The sequence below is a fragment of the Rhopalosiphum padi genome, chromosome 2 (genome assembly GCF_020882245.1).
Source record: "Rhopalosiphum padi isolate XX-2018 chromosome 2, ASM2088224v1, whole genome shotgun sequence".
Lineage (NCBI taxonomy): Eukaryota > Metazoa > Arthropoda > Insecta > Hemiptera > Aphididae > Rhopalosiphum > Rhopalosiphum padi.
In genome coordinates, this window is record NC_083598.1 from 4,660,316 (window position 1) to 4,683,520 (window position 23,205).

Below are 23,205 nucleotides of genomic sequence, written 5' to 3' on the forward strand. Positions count from 1 at the left end.
TAAAACGTTATCATTAAACCTTTTTAATTACAAAAAAAAACAACATTATATTATTGTGTATTACATTATTATTATAATACAAATCATGCTAACAGGCTAATTTCATAAAAATTAAAAAAAAAAATGCCTTATACCTATATTGAATATAATAATACAGTGTTTCATAATATAATATATCATAATAACTATAATATCATTTTGATAAAATAAAATCAATGATAATATATACGAGTAGATACAGATACATAGGCAAAGCATTCTAAAAGTTTTTACTGTTTACCAAAAACTATTGTAATAAAGGCACACCTTATTATTATAAATCCAATATATATATATATATATATACATATATATCACTGAGCTATAAACTCCAACAATACATTTAATAAAATCACAGACAACAGACAAGATGTATAATTTGTATATTATATTATATATTTTTAACAGGTAAAATGTATAATAATAAAATGTACAAAAAATAATACGTAAAACAATACAAGTTAATCATATCATAATAATATTACATTAGTTGTTCGTTATAATATTAATATAAGATAAATTCGATCTCCGTAAACATAGTTTAATAGTCAATTACCTATCACGAAATCATTTTAATATAATAATACCTTCAGATTCAATATTATACAATTGTAAATAAAGCAAATTATATCATTTATAGGTAGTCATAATAAGCATACACATTACACATTAATAAGGTTTTGAATGTTAATTATACATGTGTATGTATACGTATTTTATATGTATGTTCCATTATTTCTATTTACTTCACTTAGGATTATGAATCGGTAATTAATATTATATTATAATATCCTATAAAGATATGGGAATATGATTTTTTTTATAATTAATATATATTAAAATTTATATTTTTAAATATTTAATTTTAAGTTAAGTTGAAGATAAATAATATTACCTTTTACATTAACGATCACAGTTGAAAAATCACATTCATAATAATATATTATTAATATAATATTATGAATTTATGAATTATAAAATACCTAGTCAAATATATTTAATATTATTGTGTTAAGTATTATCGAAAAATATGAAGTACTTCCGTGTATACTTTTAAAATTGTATTCAGTTTATTTTCACTCCATTTTGACATTTAAGAATTTTAAACAAACAAATAATTCAAATATCATAATATATCTAAAAATATATTAACTTAAGATTTATGCTCAAAACTGAATATTAACACAAGATAGTATAAATAATAATAATAATAATAATATTATAATAGTGGTACTTATGTATATAGTTCGGATGTTATAGACTACAATAGCTCTATATAACATTAAATAAAATACATAAAATAAAGCAAAAAGTATTAAATATCCTAAAACTAAGATAAGTACCAAATAATATAATCAACTAATAAAAGTATACATATATTTTTCGAAATAGACGAGGAATCACACGATATATTTGAATATGATTCCACCGTATTGGTAATTTAATAAATATCCATATAATTAACTAGATAGCTTCGGTTTGATTTGAATTGTGTTTAGCTGAATTTTTTGCTTATTGCCTTCCAAACTGTGACCAATTCCGTAGAACAGATATATCAATAATCCTGTAAACAATAAAAGAATGTAAAATGTTAAGTAAATATTTAAAATAAAGAAGAATTTAATAAGTACTTTTGAAAAATTATATATCAATTATAATCATTATATCGATAGTAAGAAGTATCTAAAATTACGAAATAAATACCTACTAAGGTTATCCGTTTTTGCCAATTATATAATTTACTATAATAAATGCTATATAATATATGTTTTTATAATTTTCTACTTGAGATTTAATATGTGACATCAATGAAGTGTTCGCATGTTATAAACACGTGTATTTAATGCTATAGTATTCGTGTATAATAATTTATATTATAAAATTATAGCAAATGTTTAGTTACTAAACAATAACGATACGCATTTTTGAAAATAATAATAACTCAATGTATATATATGAAATATATATATGAAATAATCGTGTATAGAATTGTTAATTGAAAATTAAAAAAAAAAACGTGAAGTTGCTCTGCTTTTGTCATTAAATAAATTACTGTAATGGATTTGTTGAATATGAGTTAATTGCATACGAAAAACTATTCTGAATGGGGGACGGTCTATGATCCTACATTACTATATGTATAATGTTTACACGATACATTTATATGAAATTATTAAACAATTTTAATTATGGCTGTCACTTTTGTAAATAAATTGTCAGTGAGGTCCATAGCAACTAATTCGATTATGGACTTAAGAAGATACAAAATACAAAAAAAAAAATCATAATCTAAAACTATAGTCACCAGTTCGTTATTTTCTGGTAATTAAAAAATTGTGTGTTCACGCCATATTTGGTTAAACATAATATATAGTAATGTATAAATAATAACAAATAAGTATCTAAACTAACCACATATAAGCCATACGATGAACCTTATCCAAGTCTTGTACTCTAATTCCATCATCAGATAAACATTTAAAACAATGCTCAAGCACGGTATGATGGGAACCAAAGGCACCTAAAAAAAATAAATTAGATTATTTTTATTTCTTCTCATTTCAAACATTTTCGATCGATTATAATTTGTATATGTGTTAAAAGCACGATGTTCTAGAAAACAGTGTTCTTCAAAACTAAATTTGAAAACCCACCTACAATTTTTGTATTTTCTTTAGCAAACATACTCATACCTTAAAGGATAAATCTTCTTGAGCTGTCGGAAGTCTGCCCAACATAAACAACGTAACCAACAAAACCATAAGTGATATTACATTTATAATCATGAGGACGTTTTTCGTATTTCCATGATGTGATTCCATGTTCGATAAGCTTATTCCAAACACAAACGTACATACACCTATAATACAGTTTTTAAATATAAATTTAGAGTAACCATATTTTCCGTCGAAGTGAATAAACTGTTTTAAAAATATTTCAAAATTACTGATACATAATATTATATTATTATACTGTTATAGAATACTATTATTACTTAATTAATATGCTAACTAGCTAATATTACTTTTAATAATATTATTATTATTTCATATCAAAGTAACATTTGAATATTGTTTTTAAAAAAAATTATTACAAACGTATATTATATTTAATATATAATTACTATAGTTTGTAATTGTTGATTGAATACCACGCGACGCCGTGACTTACGATTATATTTATAGCGAGTACCGTATTATCGTACCTATCTACTTTAAAGCAGTACGATATTTCCTGCCAATTTAGTGCACACTGACTTAAGTATTTTTACAAAAATTATTATTCTACCTATCGTTAATAATATAAAAATACCGTTAACTTTTTCTGTATGTATTTAAAATACATGTATATATACCTATATTATCAACATTTCAAGACTATTTCATCTAAAAATTATTTTTTAGTACCTATATAGGTTAACGACTTATCGAAATAATATCATTACTAAATAATATTTAATTATCGGTAAATCAGTTTCAACTTTTATGATATTGTAGCTATTATATATTATTTTTAATTTAAGATATTGTGCAATTAAATCATTACAATCGTATACATTCTTTCGTACTATATTATGCGAGTTATTAATTGTTAGTACGATGTCACGTAGACGTGCAGTGGTTAAATTCAATTAAAATGGAAGGGCAACATTAAAAATTAAAAACGATACAACTTAATTCAAAAGAAAAATATTCTTAGTACATATTATTTGACATACACTAAGAATTATAAATAAATATAAAATATCAATTGTAAAACAAAAAGCCATTATAATTTACATTTTCGGAGCTCAACTGGGCAATTATATAGTAGTACGGCAATCGGCAGTACCATATAATGTATTTTAGACCACTTAACATACTCATTGTATTAATTCCTATACATATATTGTAGTAGTACAAGTTTGTTATCTACATTGTCCCAATATAATTTACAGTGAGACTTCCATTAAATGACATTTTTTTTATTTAACGAAATATTATTGTGAGCCCACCAAATTACAACCAAATTTATTTAATACTATTATTGCTGTTAAGCATTCCTCTTTAATATGATTTTATTTATTTTTTTGCTCGTGAGACTAAATAGTATGAATGTTTACATACTATACATATTGTTTAATGATTTATGATTTCGTGTGGTATATAGATATATGAATGTTAACATTACAGCTATATTATATTATTATCTTTTTTACAGCTTTGACCATAATCTAACATAGTATTTTGAATAATTATCATATCACTAGAGTAATTTTATTTTTTCCCAAAATACCTAAAGGTTTTTCATAATTGTTACCATCCTTTTATGATCCTTTTAGTATCAATATCAACCGTGGTTGATTAATAACGACAACAATATAACTAATAATTTATCATGGACTATAGTATCATAATTATTGTGTTGATAACATATATGTAAATTACAAATAATAATATGATCATTAACGATTTGATAATTATATATAATATATTTTATTTAAAAAAATTTAAAACTGAAAATGAAAGCAGTTTTGTTAGAAAAAATGTATACATTGGTGGCAAAATTGCATCACCCCCTTTTGGTCGATCGATGGTGTATGAATGAGATGATGCAATTGCAACGGTCGGTATCGTCAGACAAGCAGTACTAAGGGGCACAGCTGTAGTGCATACCCAACCACGTAACGCTGTATACTATAATATTATGCTCACATTTTACGAGACCTATACGAAATCGGTAAGGACTATTTTTAACTTGTCATAATTTTGGTTACATAATAAAAAAATATCCTGTTCATTAACACTAAATTATTCAATTATTATGTTTTATAACATTTTGTAAATAGTTACATTTTTTAAATCTAATTTCTTTCTAAAACAATACTTGATATTTGATAATAATTAATTATTAATTTATAGAATCATGATACTATATAGTTAAAATATTTGTGATGTTGAAAATATTTTTTATTTTTAGTTTAGATAATCATAAAATCTGTACATACGTAGTATATAAATAGTATATAGCATAAGCATAAAGAAATAATATTATATACAATAGCTTGGTATACGTGGAGGAAGAATCTCTATAGTTATGGCCACATCGGAAAATGTAACAAATGTATTTTAACACTTTAAGGACTTCTCAAATTGTATTTAAGTTATTAATAATGTCATTTTTCAATTAGATAGTAAATTCTTTATGTATATATATATATATATATATATATATATATATATATATATATATATATAATATTTATATGTATATTATATTGATCTAATTTGTTACCTAAAACCATATACATCAGCGTTTCCCAAAGCGAGTTCCGCGGAACCTAAGGGTTCCGCCAGATGTATATGATTATTGAGAAAAATTATTTTATATTATATTTGGATTATTTATATTATTAAAAATTATTATATTAAATTATTTAAACAAAAAGGGATTCCCACAAATTATTTCTCAAGAGTTTCGTGGTCGTAAAAGTTTGGGAACCGCTGATCTACATAGTCATATATTGAAGTATTTTTAGTTTTTACTGCTTTTAAATAAGACAACATTAAAAAATAATAATAATAAATACAAATAAAACACATATAATTGTAAAACCAACATCGTTTAGATTTGATATCGAAAAAAATAAACTATTGGTCACAGACAAATTATTAAAATTTATGAAACTCGATTAGAATTAAATGATAATAAATTTAATATGCGTAACTTGACCTTACACTTAAGGATACATTATTTTTTTCAAGATTATAATGCTTCGTGTGTATTGATATATGAGTATAATTTACTACACAGATTGTTATAATGTACAATATATGATTATTATTATTAAAGATAGTATGTAGTTATATACTACTTGTCTACTTATATTATGTTATTATATATTGTACATAATTATAATTCATAGAAAATAATCTTTTTGGCAATCACATAATTCATCTATTTCTACATACCATTTAGTATGATAATATTTTAAAAATTATTTTTGTATTAGTTTGAAATTTATTTAAGTTGTAGTATTAACATGTTCACGGAATAATACACATTCATATATAGAAATAGTGGCCCGTAGCATGGTGCACCGAAAATAGTGTAAAAAATTAGACGTATTATTATACAGGTTATTTAAAAATATAATTATATACATGTAAGCAGCAGAAGAATATAATTTAGAAAATATTCATTCTGAAAGTTAACGGGCAAATAAAAATAAAAATAATAAGTAATACATGCACCTAATAATTATCAATAATCGTCACTTGATATTATAAGCTGATGCTATTTTTATCTTTTCTAGATCTAAACACAACGGTCGTTACATAAAAAATGCGGACTGACTGACAAATGTATTATTTTAATTATCTCTATTTACTAAATATTTATTGGTGTTTAAATTCAATGAGTTATTATTTAAAAGTTCAAAATGTAATTCGTTAAAAATTATAACAAAACAATTAATGTTTATTATTTTTTAGTACACTACACAATGTGTAAACATTATGTAGTATAATCTTTATAACAATTATTTATTATATTATTATTCTAATATATTAAGATCTTAAAGGTCCCTGAAATTACACAGATGACAATGTCGTCTGTATATATTTCACAAAATCTGACTTCCTATTTATTTTTTAGGGTTTACGCGTCGATGACATAATTTTTATACACATATTTTTGACATACCAATATAGTTAACCCAAATATTTTATTTTTACCCTTGCATGATCATGCCATTAATTTAGTCTTTAGGTGTTATAAAAATATAGTACCTTTAATAGTTTTAAATAATAATATTAGTTATTTATACGAACATGTTCAGTGAGGCCCATTATCTTCTTGAAGAATAATAAAAAAAAATTATAGTACATACATAAACGTCTCATGTTCATTATCTCAGAATATAAAAATTGGACATTTAACCATAAGTTATTATTGTAATATTTGACATTTGTTGTCAAAACGTTTAAAAACCAACTACTGAAGACCCGTTAATATTTTGCATTATTAAAATACTCATTTAAAGACAATTATTTTTTTTTTGAAAAACAAAAAATTATTAAAATGCCAAGGTGTCCTCCTCTCCCATAAAAGCGCCGGTAGATAAAAATAATGAATAAGCCACATTAATAGCTATAAAAATTATATTGAAATATAAAATAATATTATAATTGTTATATAAAATTATATTTTTTAGAAAAAAAGCACTTGCTTTAATCATTCAGAGACGGATGGTAATTAGGTCGATGGTCTATTCATTATTTATTATTTACAAATAATCGGTTAATATGCAATTCATAGTATTGTATACCGATGATAATGCACATAGACAAGCTGGTAGATACGGTAAAAGATAGATTGACTTATTCTAATAAGATATAACAATATTATTATACGGATATAATATTATACATACTAAATATTAATATCAACGCCCTTGAAACGTATTGAGTGTCGGAGTTTGGCACTTTAGCGTTCGACAAATTCAACCACGTGTAAACCGTAATCCCTTTCGACTTGGATATGTTGTCTTGGATGGACGGACTGTTGTCGGTGTACCTGTTAAACAACAATTCGATAATGCGTTAATTCGTTTCGCTCTTAAAACACTACCCGCAGTATTCCGACTAACCGCAGTATTAACACGCATATGCACACGATCGTATAGGCCTGGAGTGTGCCGATGGACGCCATATCGATGAGCTGCTCGAGATTGAACACGGTGGCCAAAGTTCCTGTTGACAACAAAATAATATATTATAAGTATCGTATAGGTAATAATATGAAAATACGATTATTGGCAGGTCAATCGACGACGACGAGTGTTCGCGACTCGGGAATATTACCGGCGAAAACTCCGCAGATGACCGTCGATATCAGAGGAGTTTTGGTCCTGGAGTTTATGTTCGACAAGAACTTGAAAAGTAAACCGTCGCTGGCCATCGCGTACAAGATGCGAGGCAGTGGAAATATTGCACCCAAAAGACTGTAAAATATTATGACATAAAGAATATACAAAATAATAATAATAAAAAAAAAAATAATAAGCTGATAACGACAACGTTATATTATAATATAATGTATATTATGCATCGTGTAGGCAAGTACCTCGTGCACAAGGCAAATATCGCGCCGCCCGAGACTATAATCTTTATCACCGGCATTCCCAAATTTTCATAGAGTGCTGGAAGTGGTGCATCTGGATCCTGAAATGGTACATTTGTATCAAAACCACGTGTATACTGTGTGTATACGTTTCTCACATCATCTTTTTTTTTTTTACGAATATTTAGTACGTAATTAATTTAAATTTATTCACCTTACAATTGATTTACTCGGTAGTTTTTGAAATTAAAAAGTAAATTTTTTGGTCAAATTTCAAAAGATGTCAAACAAAATGTTGAGTAAAGACAACCAAATAAAAATTAATTACATACGTAATATTTGAAACGAAAATAATTACGAAAAGTCTATGGTGGGAGGCTGGCCAAATGTACGTGTGTACTGTTTGTGGGCGGTATATATTTCAAAATTAAAAATCACTAAAATATAAATGTGTCGAAAGCGTACCTGCGAATAGTAAGGCCACATGAGTGTTAAAACAGTGGCCACTCCACAATAAGCGATCGTGCTGAGAAACAGAGACGCGACAATTGCCAACGGTATATCTCTTTTGGGATTTTTCGTTTCTTCGCCTTTCGGTGAAAACAAAATAAAACATATTAGACATTATTTAGTTGTGATGGAATAAAAGATGACACTCACCAGTCGTGGCAATCGAATCGAAACCGATGAATCCGTAGAAACATTTCGCGGCTCCGGCTGCTACGCCGACCCATCCGAATGGTAAGAAACCGCCTTCGCCGCCCTTTGCTTCCGGCGGAATTTCGCTTTTCGGAATGGACCAGTTTGAATAGTTGGCTGAAATTATGCGTTTCGTCGTTTTTGTTATTGTTATTATAAAATATAAGCGTTCTAAGTTCGGGTTAGAACTTTGAAACCTTATTGTTTGTGAAAGTTGTGAACACTCACCTTTATAAAATCCGGTCACGATCACGGTGCAAACGGTTATCAAATTCAGTGCGGTAAATATGTTGTTGGTAAATGACGATTCACGAACGCCCCAAGCTACCAGTACTATGTAAATAATGTATAAAAAATCAAATAAATAAGATATTCTAGAAAAAAAATACAAATTTATAATAAACAATTACATTAATGTACGTAATTAGTTATTAAAAAAATGTATCGATTTTCATTATGAAAACGCTTGTACACATTTTGAAATCGTATTTTGATCTATAATGTTACTATTAATGCCAATACGACAATCGGTTATTAAAATAAAAATGTATTCAATACGATTTTATAACTATTCAAATAACGTTGTATGTAATATTGTAAAAATAAATAAAAGTTACTGTACAATAATGATTAGTATATTATTGACTTGTAATAGTGTAATATAACATACATTAATAAGTATCTCATTGGTAAAAGTTATTATACTTTTTAGTTAAGTATCTACTATTAATAGAAAACTAAATTACGCATAGATTATTTATGTTCAACATAATTATCAGTACTTATAAAATAATAATATATCGTTTATAGGTGGTAATCATAAATAAATAGTAAGTACTTTGAATGTTTTTATAATATAATATATTGTAAGTATTTAATATGTCATTATGTTTAACATGTTATATTTACACTGTATACTTTGAGAAAAATTGTATTATTTAAATGTAATAGCTAAAAAGCTATAATTTTCGTTTAAATATTTTTAAAAAGTTTTATAAGAACAATATTATTCGTTATCTTGGATTTTTAATGATATATTATTGATAAGCTCTACTATTAAAACAATTTTTAGCTGCTTCTCGCTTATCGATAATCAAATAATTTATTTTCGTTATGTCTTATTTATCGTTATATCTGTACACACTAAGACATATAATTCTAATAAATTGTTCAAACTATTTCGAGTAATCTATCATTACGATGAAAACGCAGTACTTACAAAATAATTTTACATTTTTAACTGTGTAAATATCATCAGAGTAGTATATCCCAATTAAACGTCGATATATCAGACAATTATTATTATTAACTGTCATTGGATGTGAACAGATTACATTCGGGCATTTAACTCGTTATATTGCATTCATAACATTCAATTAAAGACCGTGTAATTGCTTTATTAATTATTATATGCACAATAATCATCTAGGCGCACTTCAGTTGACGAACAAATTAATAATATTGCTGCGTCCTTGTTCCAATGTAACCGTTAAATTAAAATGCATCTATGCAACGTCTCGTTGTCGCAGAATAAATCGATGCTCTTTAAATGACTTTATTCGTTGTACAACTACCCCCCCGATAGAAATAACGACGGTTCATCAATATTATATCATTCGTTATCACGTGGTTCTACTTCACGATAATGTGTATAATGATATGATCTATAGAGATACAGCGGATTAGCTGATACAAACTATCACTGTATAATATAAAGACGATCGCGGTAAAGACGACGTAATCCTCCCACGATTTTACGGCCTATTACCGATCCAAACACCGTACAATTAATAATTATTAAACTATAATCAAAACACTGTCACGTCAATTACATTTTCTTTCCGTAGACTACATATAATGTCCTTTCTAGTTACTGCGACCGCACGATCTCGACTGGAAATATATAATTAACCGTGTACGGAGGGTAGGTGGTTAGCAACACGTCTTTATTTTACCATATCTTTCGTCACCGAAATGGATTCCGCAACATAATTATACCGACTTTCTGGTAACTCAATATTATTGGGTACCTGTTTTTTGCGCACTTAAAAATACATTTTTGGCATAATCATTTTTTTTTTTTTTTTTTTTTTTAATATTAATTTTAAACACTTCCCCACACTGATCGGTGCGTATACATATATACAATATCGTTGTAATTATATAAACATTTACTAATACGTACATATTATTATTATGCAAATATTAACACTTACGTGCGATGACGACGATCACGACAAATGACGCAATGTCGGGATAATCGGCCAAAAAACCGATGTGTATGGGAAAATGTTCGGTCATGTACCTTCTTTGTGGACTACCCAACAGAGAATCGCAGTAATTGCTCATGGCCTTGGCTACAGACGCGGTACCTGCGAATAACCAATAAAATTGAATTAATAATAAAAAGGGTGGCGTGGTAGAAAACCGATATGATAGTATTGTGCTAGTTTTAAAACGACTGAAAATCACAAAATTTCAAACATTTCCCGAGAGTAAGAATAATATTATTATAAACGAGGAACGTAACATTGTTGAAAATAAATATTGTTGTCGACCACAAAATCAGCAGTACAGTCAGTAATATTTTTTACTAAGTGACAAGCGGTGCACGCTCGGGTGTCGTATGAGTTGCATAATTGTTACCCCGTGCCAAGCGTGTGACAATAATATTGACAATATTATTATAGTTATTAAATGTAAAGTCTACGAAATGTTTGTTTTTTTCTCTCAGACCCACGTGCAACATAGATAAAACGCACTTGTGTAAACTCGTTTTTTTATGATTTTTTATATTTTTAGAATATAATTACCAGTTTTACAAATCTATAACACATAATATTTTTGAGGGTTTGACACAACGGTTATGTAATTGATTATCGTTTAACTTTAAAAATACTCTTTGCAAATTTAAATGAGTATTAAATTATTTTGAAGTAATATTTTCACAAATACCTATTATATGTAATTTCATTAAACATTTTATTCTCTATAACTATTATTGTAATGGCTGATTAGGACGATTAGGTGATATTATGTTAAGATTACCTGCTAAAAAACAAAAACAAAAAATGATTTTACATGAGTGAATTTTCTCTAAATTGTACGTGACCTTGTGAGCTATAGAAAGAAAACAAACAGAGCAATGGCATCCTCTTAAAAGTACATAATAATATGGCCATAACACGCTCGTATTGTTTTTTCCTGTCTTATTATTAACGTACGACATAGCAAATGTTACGTTCACAATACTCTATTTTACTCTATTGATTTTGAAATTAAAGTGAATTGGTCTATTATAAAACTTAAAGGTATAGTTATTATCTGGGGTACTCGGAGGTTTTTATTAATATTTTAGTTTTAAAATGCTTATAATTTACTTTGTGATAATTACACACATACATTTTAACCATTAAAATATTAATATAAGGCTCAGAAATTTTCCGCAGGATGATAATGCTTTAAATTTTAAAAATATCAATTTACTCTTAGTTTAAAAATAAAAGAGTAAAATAGATTATTATATATGTACACGTAAAATGTGCGTGTGTTGTATGCTTATAAGACAGAATCAACGCAAAACCTAACCGAACCTGCGGATGTGGCGTCCTTGTTGCCATCGTTAATCGTAATTATTTTATTTTCTGTGTTGGGGTATAAGATATCGGAGAGAGTCTAAGACATTTTGCTTTATTGACGATAAATATATTTACCAATGAGATGCTCAATAAGTAGATTCCAGCCGATAACGAACGCAGTGAACTCGCCAACCGCCACGTAACTGTAGATATATGCAGATCCAGCTTTGGGTACTCTACCGGCAAACTCGGCGTAACATAATCCTGGAAATGTTCATGTCAATATAATACTATATTATCAGCTATTTATTTTTATTTTTCTTATCATAAAACAATTAATGCACGCAATCATAAAGTACACAGAGATAAATTTAAAATGAAAAAAAAAACTATATTTTTGTCCTTATCATTTTTTTTTAAAATTTGTTTAACTCGCTGAAACTTAACATCTTAAGTAATTTTAACAATTATTATTATTAGATATTAATTTATATTACAAAATAATTACAATAATTACATTTTCACATTAATAGCAAGATATTAGTTTAATTTCGAAAAAAATAAATGTATCTAGTTTATATAGCTGAATTATCGTATTCTAATAATAGCTAAATAGCCCGCTAAAATAAAAAAATAATTATACTTCAAACAAAATTAAAATTAATTAATTTAATTTTTACAAAATATTCAACTTCTTTGCAATTACCTATATAAATAATATGAATAGCTTATACATCTATTTTTATTCCAATACGAAAAAAGAAAATAAGTACAGAATTTACACACTATGAAACGTTGACATTCTATTTAATCTGTATAATATTTGTTCTAAGTTAAAATATGTTGAAGAATATACATTTTAGTATTCATATACATATTATTCAACCCGTGATCATCAAATAATAGGCACCCGCCTATTATATAGGTAGTAGAAGTGTAACAAGCAATATACCTCGGAACATACTAAACAGTATAAATCACAGAGCATCATCGCCCATATTTTTTCTTCAATAATATTGCAGTTACTCGAAACCTGATTTTTGAAATTTTTTATTTAAAACATGACATTACATAAGTAGGTAATTCAAAAAATTTAAAGGATTTGAAAATATACCTAGTTTTTAATTATATTTGAAATTTTAAAAATCATAATCATAATTTTAATAAATTCGTTATTAAACAAAAATATGGCGATGAGCATATTTATTGATTCACCATGTATACAGAAGGTACCCCCTCCCGGTATAATATAGGGTGTTTTTAAGGCCGGAAGTAATTTATCATCCTGGAAGAATCGCATTCTCTTCTCTAAAATTATACTAGGCTAAGATTTAAATTATCCGATGCCCTATGATAATATTTGACTCTCCATCACCGGTTTTACAGATGTAATTCTACAGAAATTGGATATGTCCTTACCGGAAAACGCAGATACCACAGCGGCTATGGCGAAAGACAGGACTACGGCTGGACCGGCGATTGATTTAGCCACTGCACCAGCTAACACGTACACACCACATCCTAATGTGGAGCCGGTGCCCAACGCGGTCAAGTCGAAGAAAGTCAACACCCGGTTGAGTTTTTCTTTACCCGGTTCATCCGAATCGGTCTTTTTCCTCGTCAACGCCCATGTCAACGAATCTGTCTGTTAACACATAATATCAAAACGGTATCAGATCTGTTATAATGATATCTTATATATATATTATATAAATACAATATGTTATCAGGTGATTTGATTTTGAAAAAAACAAGATTAAAACATGACAATACACATTCTTCAACATCATCACATAATAACAATTAAAATATAATGGACTACAAAATGGGGGTGTTGAGAGGGGGTGACATGTTTTAAAGTTTAGCACTGGTTCTTATATTTTTCGTATTTATTATTGTAATAATATATTCAAATTTACTTTAAATAAAATTGGTAATTTTTTAATGACAAACAATTCTGGTTCTTAGTTTATTTATTTATTGTTATTAGTTTTTAGTTTGAGACTATTATAGAAAATATTATTATAATTATTTATACTTAAATATTAGAATGGTATTTTGTATTTTGAATGTTAATCATGGTTAGGTTAGGTTAGAATGGCTAGAACTTACTACAAATTATAACAAGCTATGGGTTATACTTATTCGCGTTGTACCAACCAACCTAAAGAGTATACATCGCGATTATAGTGCATTATAATTAATATATGACTATTGTATACAATTAGATATTATTTTAAAAAGTAATTCATATAATATTAAATATACTATAGTATGATAATAACGTATAATTGTACAGCAAGGAATATTAAATTTTTTTGCTCAATTTGAATTACCCATAATAATAATAATAACAGTGAAAAAAAAACACAAAATGGTAGACGCACCGAGGACATAACAATAATTAAGTACCGGAATGGTAGTAATGATGGAATTTAGAAGTTAAGTATAAATACATGGTACATAGTAAGTAATAACTGATATAAATGCGATTATATACGCATCGTTGATAGGCGTAAAAGTAACGAAATTCTAAAGAAAACATAACATCATTATGTCCGTAAACCTGTTTACAGTATAAAAACGAATATTATTATTGTTATCAAAAATAACTGAAAGCCACTAAACGTCAACGACTTTAATTTGTATAATAAGCAATTATTTCATCTAAATGTACAATAGGTACATGATATTTAAAAGTTATGACATTTTTAAAATGTTTAGTGTAAAACATAAATCATGTATTATTTATATTTACTGATATATGACATTAAATACCTACTACTCATCGAGTATATTTTATAAAAAAAAAATAATATTTACAATTTTTGAGACAGCTGGTATTATTATAATACTTAGTAGTTATACGAATATTATAATAATACGTGTGTTAAATATACAAATTATTGATACTTAAATGGGAAAATGTATCGTCATTTTTTTAAGTGTGCTAAAGCGCATTGATGTAGTGTTATTTTATTTTTTCATATTTCATCTCGGTTTTTACACCAACGTATATACATGAAATAAATGATAAATGATACACGAAAGTTATACTGAAATGACAATAATACAAAGAGAAAATTATAATTCTATTTTATTATTTTTGGGTAATCACAAATTGTATATTAATAGTAGCATAGCTTCTTGAATGATTTTTAGTGTTTTACTGTTATAATTCCAATGTCTATTTATCCCTAAAGCTTATCTAACATTATAGAGTAATACATTTATAGAGTTATTTAGTATTGGTGTTATTATTATTATAGTGTGTGGTAATTTACGATATTTAGCAATAATTGTAACACGTGATAGAAGTATTTTGCTTAAATGTATGTATTTTACAACCTGACATATACAATTTTGAACGATAATAATTTTTAAGTAATATGTATTTAAGTTTAGTGAATTAGAATGATAAATTAAGTAATTTTATAACTAATTTGAAATTCCTAAAAGATATAGGTATGTAAAATTAGGTGGACCATAAACTACAGATTTCGTATAATATACAATATATTATATATCATAAACTAAATATTAAGTATTATTCACTCGATTTGGTTTCCTTAAATTCTACTGTTTTTTTTTTAAATTTAAATTGCATCTATAAAAAAACTTCAAGTAGTTATCCACTTTGCAATATAATCATTGAATAGGGACTGTATTTAATGTGTTTTTTTAAATTTAATCTATGTTTGACAATTAAAATATTGAGTTAAAAGTAATTATTTAAAAATTAAAAATTATTTATTATAAGATAAAAAATAAAATGATATAGCTTGTATATGATTAAAAAAAAAAGGTAAAATGAAAAATATAATATTCTTTTCTTGTTGATACAAGAGTATAGTTTGAATATAGTTTGGACGTTGAATGAAATGTTGGAGAATTTAGATGAACGCGTTGTGGTAATAGTATTTAGGGTAGTTGAAGATAATTTAAATAATGTCATAATAGTATTAGGTTAGGTTCGGTTAGGGTAATATAAAGGGTTTTTGTGGAATATACAAATCAAGGAGTCATTCAATGAATGTTAAAAGGAAGGATAAGTTAAATTTGAATTTAATCATAAATCATTGTTTACGGTAAAAATAAAACGATTCTGAACAAGATGGTTTATAAGTCATAACTTTTTAGTAACGAAGGTTAGAAACAATTATTTTCATTATAATATTAAAATTGTAATAAATGTACATACTGCATTTTGGATTTTTATTATTAGACTAATAGTGCAATAAAAATCGTTAAAAAAAAACAAGTTTGACTAACGATAAGCCTATTAAAGTGTACTTAATATAATTTTACACTGTTTAATCATATTATATATACAATAAATTATCTTAAATTGTACAATATTTTCAGGTTTATGGTTTTATTGTTCAAATTTCATTATCCATCATCACTGTTCATAATAAAATTTGTTAAAATCTATAAGAACTATATATGATAGTATTTCTGTAATATTATCAGGGTTATAAAAACGACCAAATGCATAACACGCAATAATAATCATAGTTATATTTATGTTTCACGTGCGATATAAAAGCGCAATTTCATAATCACACTAAAAATAATAATAATATCAATTAAAATTATAGTAATAAATAAATATTAATATGGATTTGTTGTCGCCGATAAATTATACTTCGATTTGGTATAATATTTTATTATCAAACGTTATTGCCTACAAGAAATAAAACACAGCTCAGGTTTAAAGGGGTAAATTTGGTTGAGTTAAACAAGTAGCACATGCTTTTTTCTCATTATAATGTATCTGCAGGTTGTGTAAAATGTATGATCGTTCAGCACTGCCAAAACATATATAAAAATACGACAATAGATTGTGTTCATAACACGTACATAATATTATAGCATAATAATTTACTTATTATACTTTTAATAAATGATGACAATTTTATAGTTAACATAATAATATTATCACTGAAATCGAGCTAAAAATATGTTGAAGTGATTTATACCATTCGTTACTATCAACTGCGTTCGACTCAAAATAGTGTATCGACAATAAGGGCATACGTAAACTGCGCCCAAATGATCTTTTTTTTTGTAAACTGCGCCCGAAATTTTATCTACGTTAAAAAGGTATAGTGTAAACTGCGCCCGAATTTTTATCTATGTTAAAAAGGTATAGTGTAAACTGCGCCCGACTTATAAACTTATTAAATTTTGACTTATTAAGGCTTTATGTTTGACGATTGTGTACTTTTACAAGTATATTATAGAAATTTTATTTTCGTCAAGAAATACCAACACGTTATCGAATATCTATATTGCAGTAACACTAAAACTGACAACTGATGGTTATCACTACTTCCGGTATAGTTCTGCTAGTTACTGTACCTATCGTATTCATTTTAATCAGTAAAGTCACGATGGCTGAACAATTCATGTCGCAGCGCGAAAAATGCTTAAAAATTATTTCTAATTTTAAATTTCGTAAAATTAATCGGCCTCTAAGTTTGGGTGAGGTTAAGTGGCGATGTACGGTCCAAAAAACCAAAAAAAAACGTGAAAATTTAGAAAAATTAATCAATAAATATAATAGTAATTAAATTTCAATTGATAAATATGTATCCACCATATGTTATTGTTTGTAATATTTATAATTATTTTAATTTTTTAAATTATATTTCATTTTTTATTATTCATATTATAAATTTGTGACGAATTAAATATTTTACCTGTAATTTTACCCGGGCGCAGTTTACATGTCACCTTTTTACACTTGATAAAAACTCGGGCGCAGTTTACATGGGTGATTTTGTGTTTACCTGTATCTTGGGCGCAGTTTACAATCGCCGGACAATAATTAATCAGTTAATAACAAAAGATCTTATTAATATGTAATTCATTGATAAAATCTACTTTTTTTACTCGTCCATCATTTATGGATTTATGATTTCGTTATCATTTATGGTTATTAATCACATTATTGCATTACTTTTATAAATTAAATCGGTATGAGAATTATATATCTTTATCACAATACAGACGAAGTATAAAATATATATGAATAAGGATGACAGATTTAAAAATGCTCTCTTTGTATGATCGTGTATTATTTCAAATTTCAACAAAAGCGTGTATTGTTCTTTGGGGATCTGATAATTGATGATTGTATAAAAAAAAAAAAAAAAAAACAGAAAGAAAGTTATGTAAACATCGTTCCTCCGTATCATCGCGAATTAAGGCCAATTCACGCCACTGGGCACAACAACAGAAAAGCTCTCAAATAAAAATCACATCCCGCAGCGTTATAATAATATAATATTATAAATAATACTATATATTTTATTGTACCTACAATCACTATAATATTATATAAGAACCATCGGTCTGTAATATTAAAGTTTATTACTTGTGATTTACGAAAAGTGACATGCGCGTTTGTTTAATATAATAATATAATGTGCATTTGCGTATGTTATTACGTGGCTGGTCCTTTTTTCTTAACACTATGCACTTAATTATTATATCATTACGAGTGAATCGTGTCCGATCATCGGTTATGAGCGTAGTAAACAGTGTTGCAGAGTTCTCGTATTACCTGCCCATAAGAAATGCGACTAAACAATAATACAACACAATAATATTATCGTGCATAATGATTTGTTGCACTCTTTGAAAGCGAACTGAGATCGACGTTGGCGATTATATTATTATTATTATTATAATTATCATTTAAACGATTTACAGATTATTACAACGTAATCGTTGCGCGGCCTAAATTATGTTGTGTAATTACACGTCATTATCAATTTCCGATAGGCGCAAACAAAGTAATATGATATAATATAAATATGATTTTGTCGCGTGCGCTACAGGTATTGTTCTCGCGCCGTGTCCCGCGTAGTACCCACAACAGTCCTATTCATTATTATTTTGTAAAAGAAACGACAGCACTGCTGCTGCGGACATTATTGAATTGTAATTTGTTTTTTATGTGGTCCCGTCGACTTTTACTTTTTCTAAAATGGCAATGCGAGTTTTTAAAACTTCTATCTCAAAAATAAATATTATTGACTATATTCTGGTACAATTGTTATCCAAACGTTTCCCAACGGTTTATTTTGTAATATTTATATTTTGCTATTAGCTTATCGTTTGGATATTTTAGATTTAATAATATTCTAATCGTTTAAGAAACAGAAAGAGTAAAAACATCATTTGATAAATAAATTGTCAATTTTACATTACGAAACCCTCAACGTGATATGATATTTAACAAGTGCAAATGCATTAGTATTTAGTACAATGAGAAAAAGATATTTTAATCGTGTAGCACGTTACATTTAAGTTCAATAGATATTTTTTGAAATTTTTATCATGCTTGTTTATGACCAACTACGCAATTAAGATAATATTTAAAATAGATTTCTTGCTATGTGTGAACACTGTATAACCCCGAACATAATATCAGTAGGGTAATGTGACTAGTTAAATCATTCCACGCAGCCAAACAAATTATTAACGTATAACATAACAATTAAAAATAAATTAAAACTCCAAGAATTTTTAAAAATAATCATCCAATAAAATGTTTTTGTTTTGTTACCAAATAATATAATGTTTAAAATATATTTATTAAATACTTTATTATTTAATATATATTATAAAATATAATGTACATGTATTATCATACTAATAAGATCGTTTAACGTTCACGGCCGAAGGGTAAATTTGGTAGGTCTTTAGATAAACCAAAGCAAAATATTAAAAATATCGTAACAAATAAAAAATAAGATTAATAACTCTATCTATCGGCCAAAATTTAAACCTGCTATACAAATCAAACGTATAAATAAACCACAATAAAATAAAATTTGTTAAAATAAACCGGAGTAAATGAATTCCGTTTAAACATTATATTGACCGAGTCACACATATTATGTGACACGCGACCGTGAACGTGTTTAAAAAAAATTATAGGTATTCATTTTTTTTTTCAATTATAACCTATAATAAATTTAGAATTGTATAAAATATATTATATGCATATGTTGGATGTCAATAATAAAATATTTATTTACACAAAATGCTAATGAATTAAATATAAGTACTAGTAGTTTAATAAGTTAAATAAAGTAATAATGTTAAATGTTTAAACTTGTAAAGGACCTAGTAACGTTTTTAGTACTTACAAATATAAATCTTTTTGTGTATTATATTATGTAATTTATTGCTTTCTTAATAATATTTAAAATATAATTAAATATTAAAATGTTTTTTTTATTAATTTGTTGAGTAAGTTTAAAAAATATTGTATACGTAGTAAAAGTATAAAATATACAATGTATAACATGTTATGTTTATGTACCAAGGTGCTTAATTAATATCTAATCATTTAATGAATCAAAAGTGAGCTTAATTATCCCTTAAACATAATTTATTGGACCATTACATTTTAGTGAACCATTTAATTAACCAATTTTTATTATGCATTAACACTTTTAACCATAATAATAACTGAATGACTTAATACATTTATTAATTCCATTTTTTTTTTAATTTGAAGTTTTTTATTGCACAATTTATATAAAAATTTAAACAATAAATGAATATAGTTAAATAAATGAATAAAAACTTCATAGAATAAAAAAGATTCAATTTGAAGAATTTTGGAAAAAGTATGATACACGTAAATACATATAATTTAAAATAATTTAAACAACAAAAATTGAAAAAAAATGTATTTTCATTAGCAAACTATTATGGTTGACTTTGCATTTTGATCACAAAAATTATATTTTTCACTAAAAAAAATTAAAAACAACTAATTATTAATAAAGTGACTTATATCCAACCCTTAATGGCCATATTATAATAATTATTAAAGTTGTTTATTTATTTATAATTTTCGTTATAATAAGAATCTTATTATGATAAAAATGTAATTTTTATTGAGTTCGTAAAAGTAAATTGTTCAGAAATTTGAGCAGTTTTCTTTATTCTTTCATTGGCAAAAATATTCCATGAACTTGAAGTTTCGTTAACATGAATTATTTAAGAATTTCAAAGTAATTTAAATAACAAATTTAGCAAATACGCGTATTGTTTGTGAATATTTTTTTTTTGTGTTTAGTACTTACAGAGTACGTAATATATTATGTTTTTAGCTTTCAAGATTATTTGTCTTGAAATTTAAAACTCTGGTCATTATATTAGTGTCGCTTGTCAAAAATTTAAATCGATTATTTTCGGATGAATTTCGTCACGAAAAACGTATGACTTACCGATTTGTACCACGGATCGTCCATCGTAATTTTAATGATATCAGTATACTATTTGTGTGATTGTGATCGTCGTATCTGGTGACGGCCAAGACACAAAAAAATCGGGTAAAGCTGATTGAAGTATTATTGGATACGTATATTAGACGGCATCTATGTATTGAAATAGGGAAAAAACCGAAAAACTATTTACACACAGTATCGGTCACACCGCGATACGCAATTTTAAACGTGTCGATCGCGGAGGTGCCTACGTTGTATTAATACGAAAGCACACAAATAAATTTAAAAACGTCGACAGCAGTAGCAGCAGCAGCAGCAGCAGCAGCAGCAGCAACGCTTTAAAATAATATTAATAATACTACGACGATATCACATGCGGACTGTTCGATATTTCAATATTATAATCGTTATTATACGCGAACTGCAGTTGTGGTACGAATAAAAAAATATTTGATGCAGCGCGCGCGTACTCGCGGTGTGTTGCCGGCGAAATTCGAGCAGTGTCTGCGTTCGCTCTTCGACTGGACAGTACTCTTTAAGCGGTAGGTGCACCGGCAAAAGAGGGAAAATAATACTACAATAATTACAACAATAACAACCGTGGTGTAGGTAATAGTTATGGAAGAAGGTATCGGCGGCGGCCGCGCGATTCGGCGAAGAACGTTCGGTAATTTTCGTATTGTTCAATTGCCGCCGTCGCCTGTGGCCTCGGAAACTTCCGTTTTTTATGTTTTTACACACCTAAAAACTTATATTCGATAATGCGATACACATGTGTGTACAGTATAGACGAGTGTTCGTGGATATGGCGTGTCTGATTTGATAGATTAGAAAAAAAAAAAATTATAATAACAAACAAAATAATTTTACAAAAAAATAATGTTAAATTCATACTTTGAAAAATTACGGTTTTTAATAACACTACGGTATTGTTATACTATTATAATTTATAATAATAATAATATTATTATTATTGTTGTTGAATTCTGTGAGGTACCTAGTAGGTATATTTATATTCATAGAATTTCATTATTTGTGTAAAACATATTATATAAAATAATATAAGTTCATATTATTATAGATATTAGAAATCTGCCAGATCAATTAATCAGCGATTGATTTAAATCGTATTAATTTATTTTTCATATTTAAATATGGATCGGACTCAATTTAATCGCAAATGAAGTTCTACTACGTTATAAATAACATTATATAGAAATATGGAGTATAAAAATTTAACATTTTTATGAAAAATGTACGATAATTAATAATTCAATGCGTAGGATATTTTACTATTATTACTTAAAAAATGTAATTATTTAAGTTAGAATGAATCATAATATTTAGAATCATATATCTGTATATACTATTATGAATTTATATTCATACTACAATACAAATTTTAATTATTTACAATATAATAACTATTTTTAATATAATATAATAAAATCTTATTATTCTGTTTGTGAACCATCCGATCATATTGTCACCGTACTAGTCGTACTACTTATTATATAATGATATATTTT

The 23,205-nt window shown here is 26.6% G+C and overlaps 1 protein-coding gene across 1 annotated transcript; it reads right to left on the bottom strand.

Moving 5' to 3' along the window:
* Positions 1 to 403: 403 nt before the first annotated feature.
* On the bottom strand, positions 404 to 22,208 carry LOC132921617 (high affinity cationic amino acid transporter 1-like). The gene is made up of 14 exons (XM_060984739.1): positions 21,677 to 22,208; positions 13,839 to 14,064; positions 12,555 to 12,683; positions 11,058 to 11,213; positions 9,070 to 9,174; positions 8,803 to 8,958; positions 8,608 to 8,732; positions 8,146 to 8,243; positions 7,884 to 8,023; positions 7,670 to 7,772; positions 7,454 to 7,596; positions 2,733 to 2,899; positions 2,452 to 2,560; positions 404 to 1,603 (listed from the first exon to the last, which is right to left on the bottom strand). The coding sequence occupies exons 1-14, from the start codon at positions 21,698 to 21,700 to the stop codon at positions 1,500 to 1,502; spliced, it is 1,785 nt and encodes a 594-aa protein (XP_060840722.1). The 5' UTR covers positions 21,701 to 22,208; the 3' UTR covers positions 404 to 1,499.
* Between the last annotated feature and the right edge of the window lie 997 nt (positions 22,209 to 23,205).

Coding starts and splice junctions, on each gene's coding strand:
- LOC132921617 (XM_060984739.1), bottom strand. CDS start 21,700: ATGGACGATCCGTGGTACAAATCG. Junction 11,214..12,554: donor ACTTATTGAGCATCTCATTG/GTAAATATATTT, acceptor GGTTATTCGCAG/GTACCGCGTCTGTAGCCAAG. Junction 8,024..8,145: donor ATATTTGCCTTGTGCACGAG/GTACTTGCCTAC, acceptor AATATTTTACAG/TCTTTTGGGTGCAATATTTC.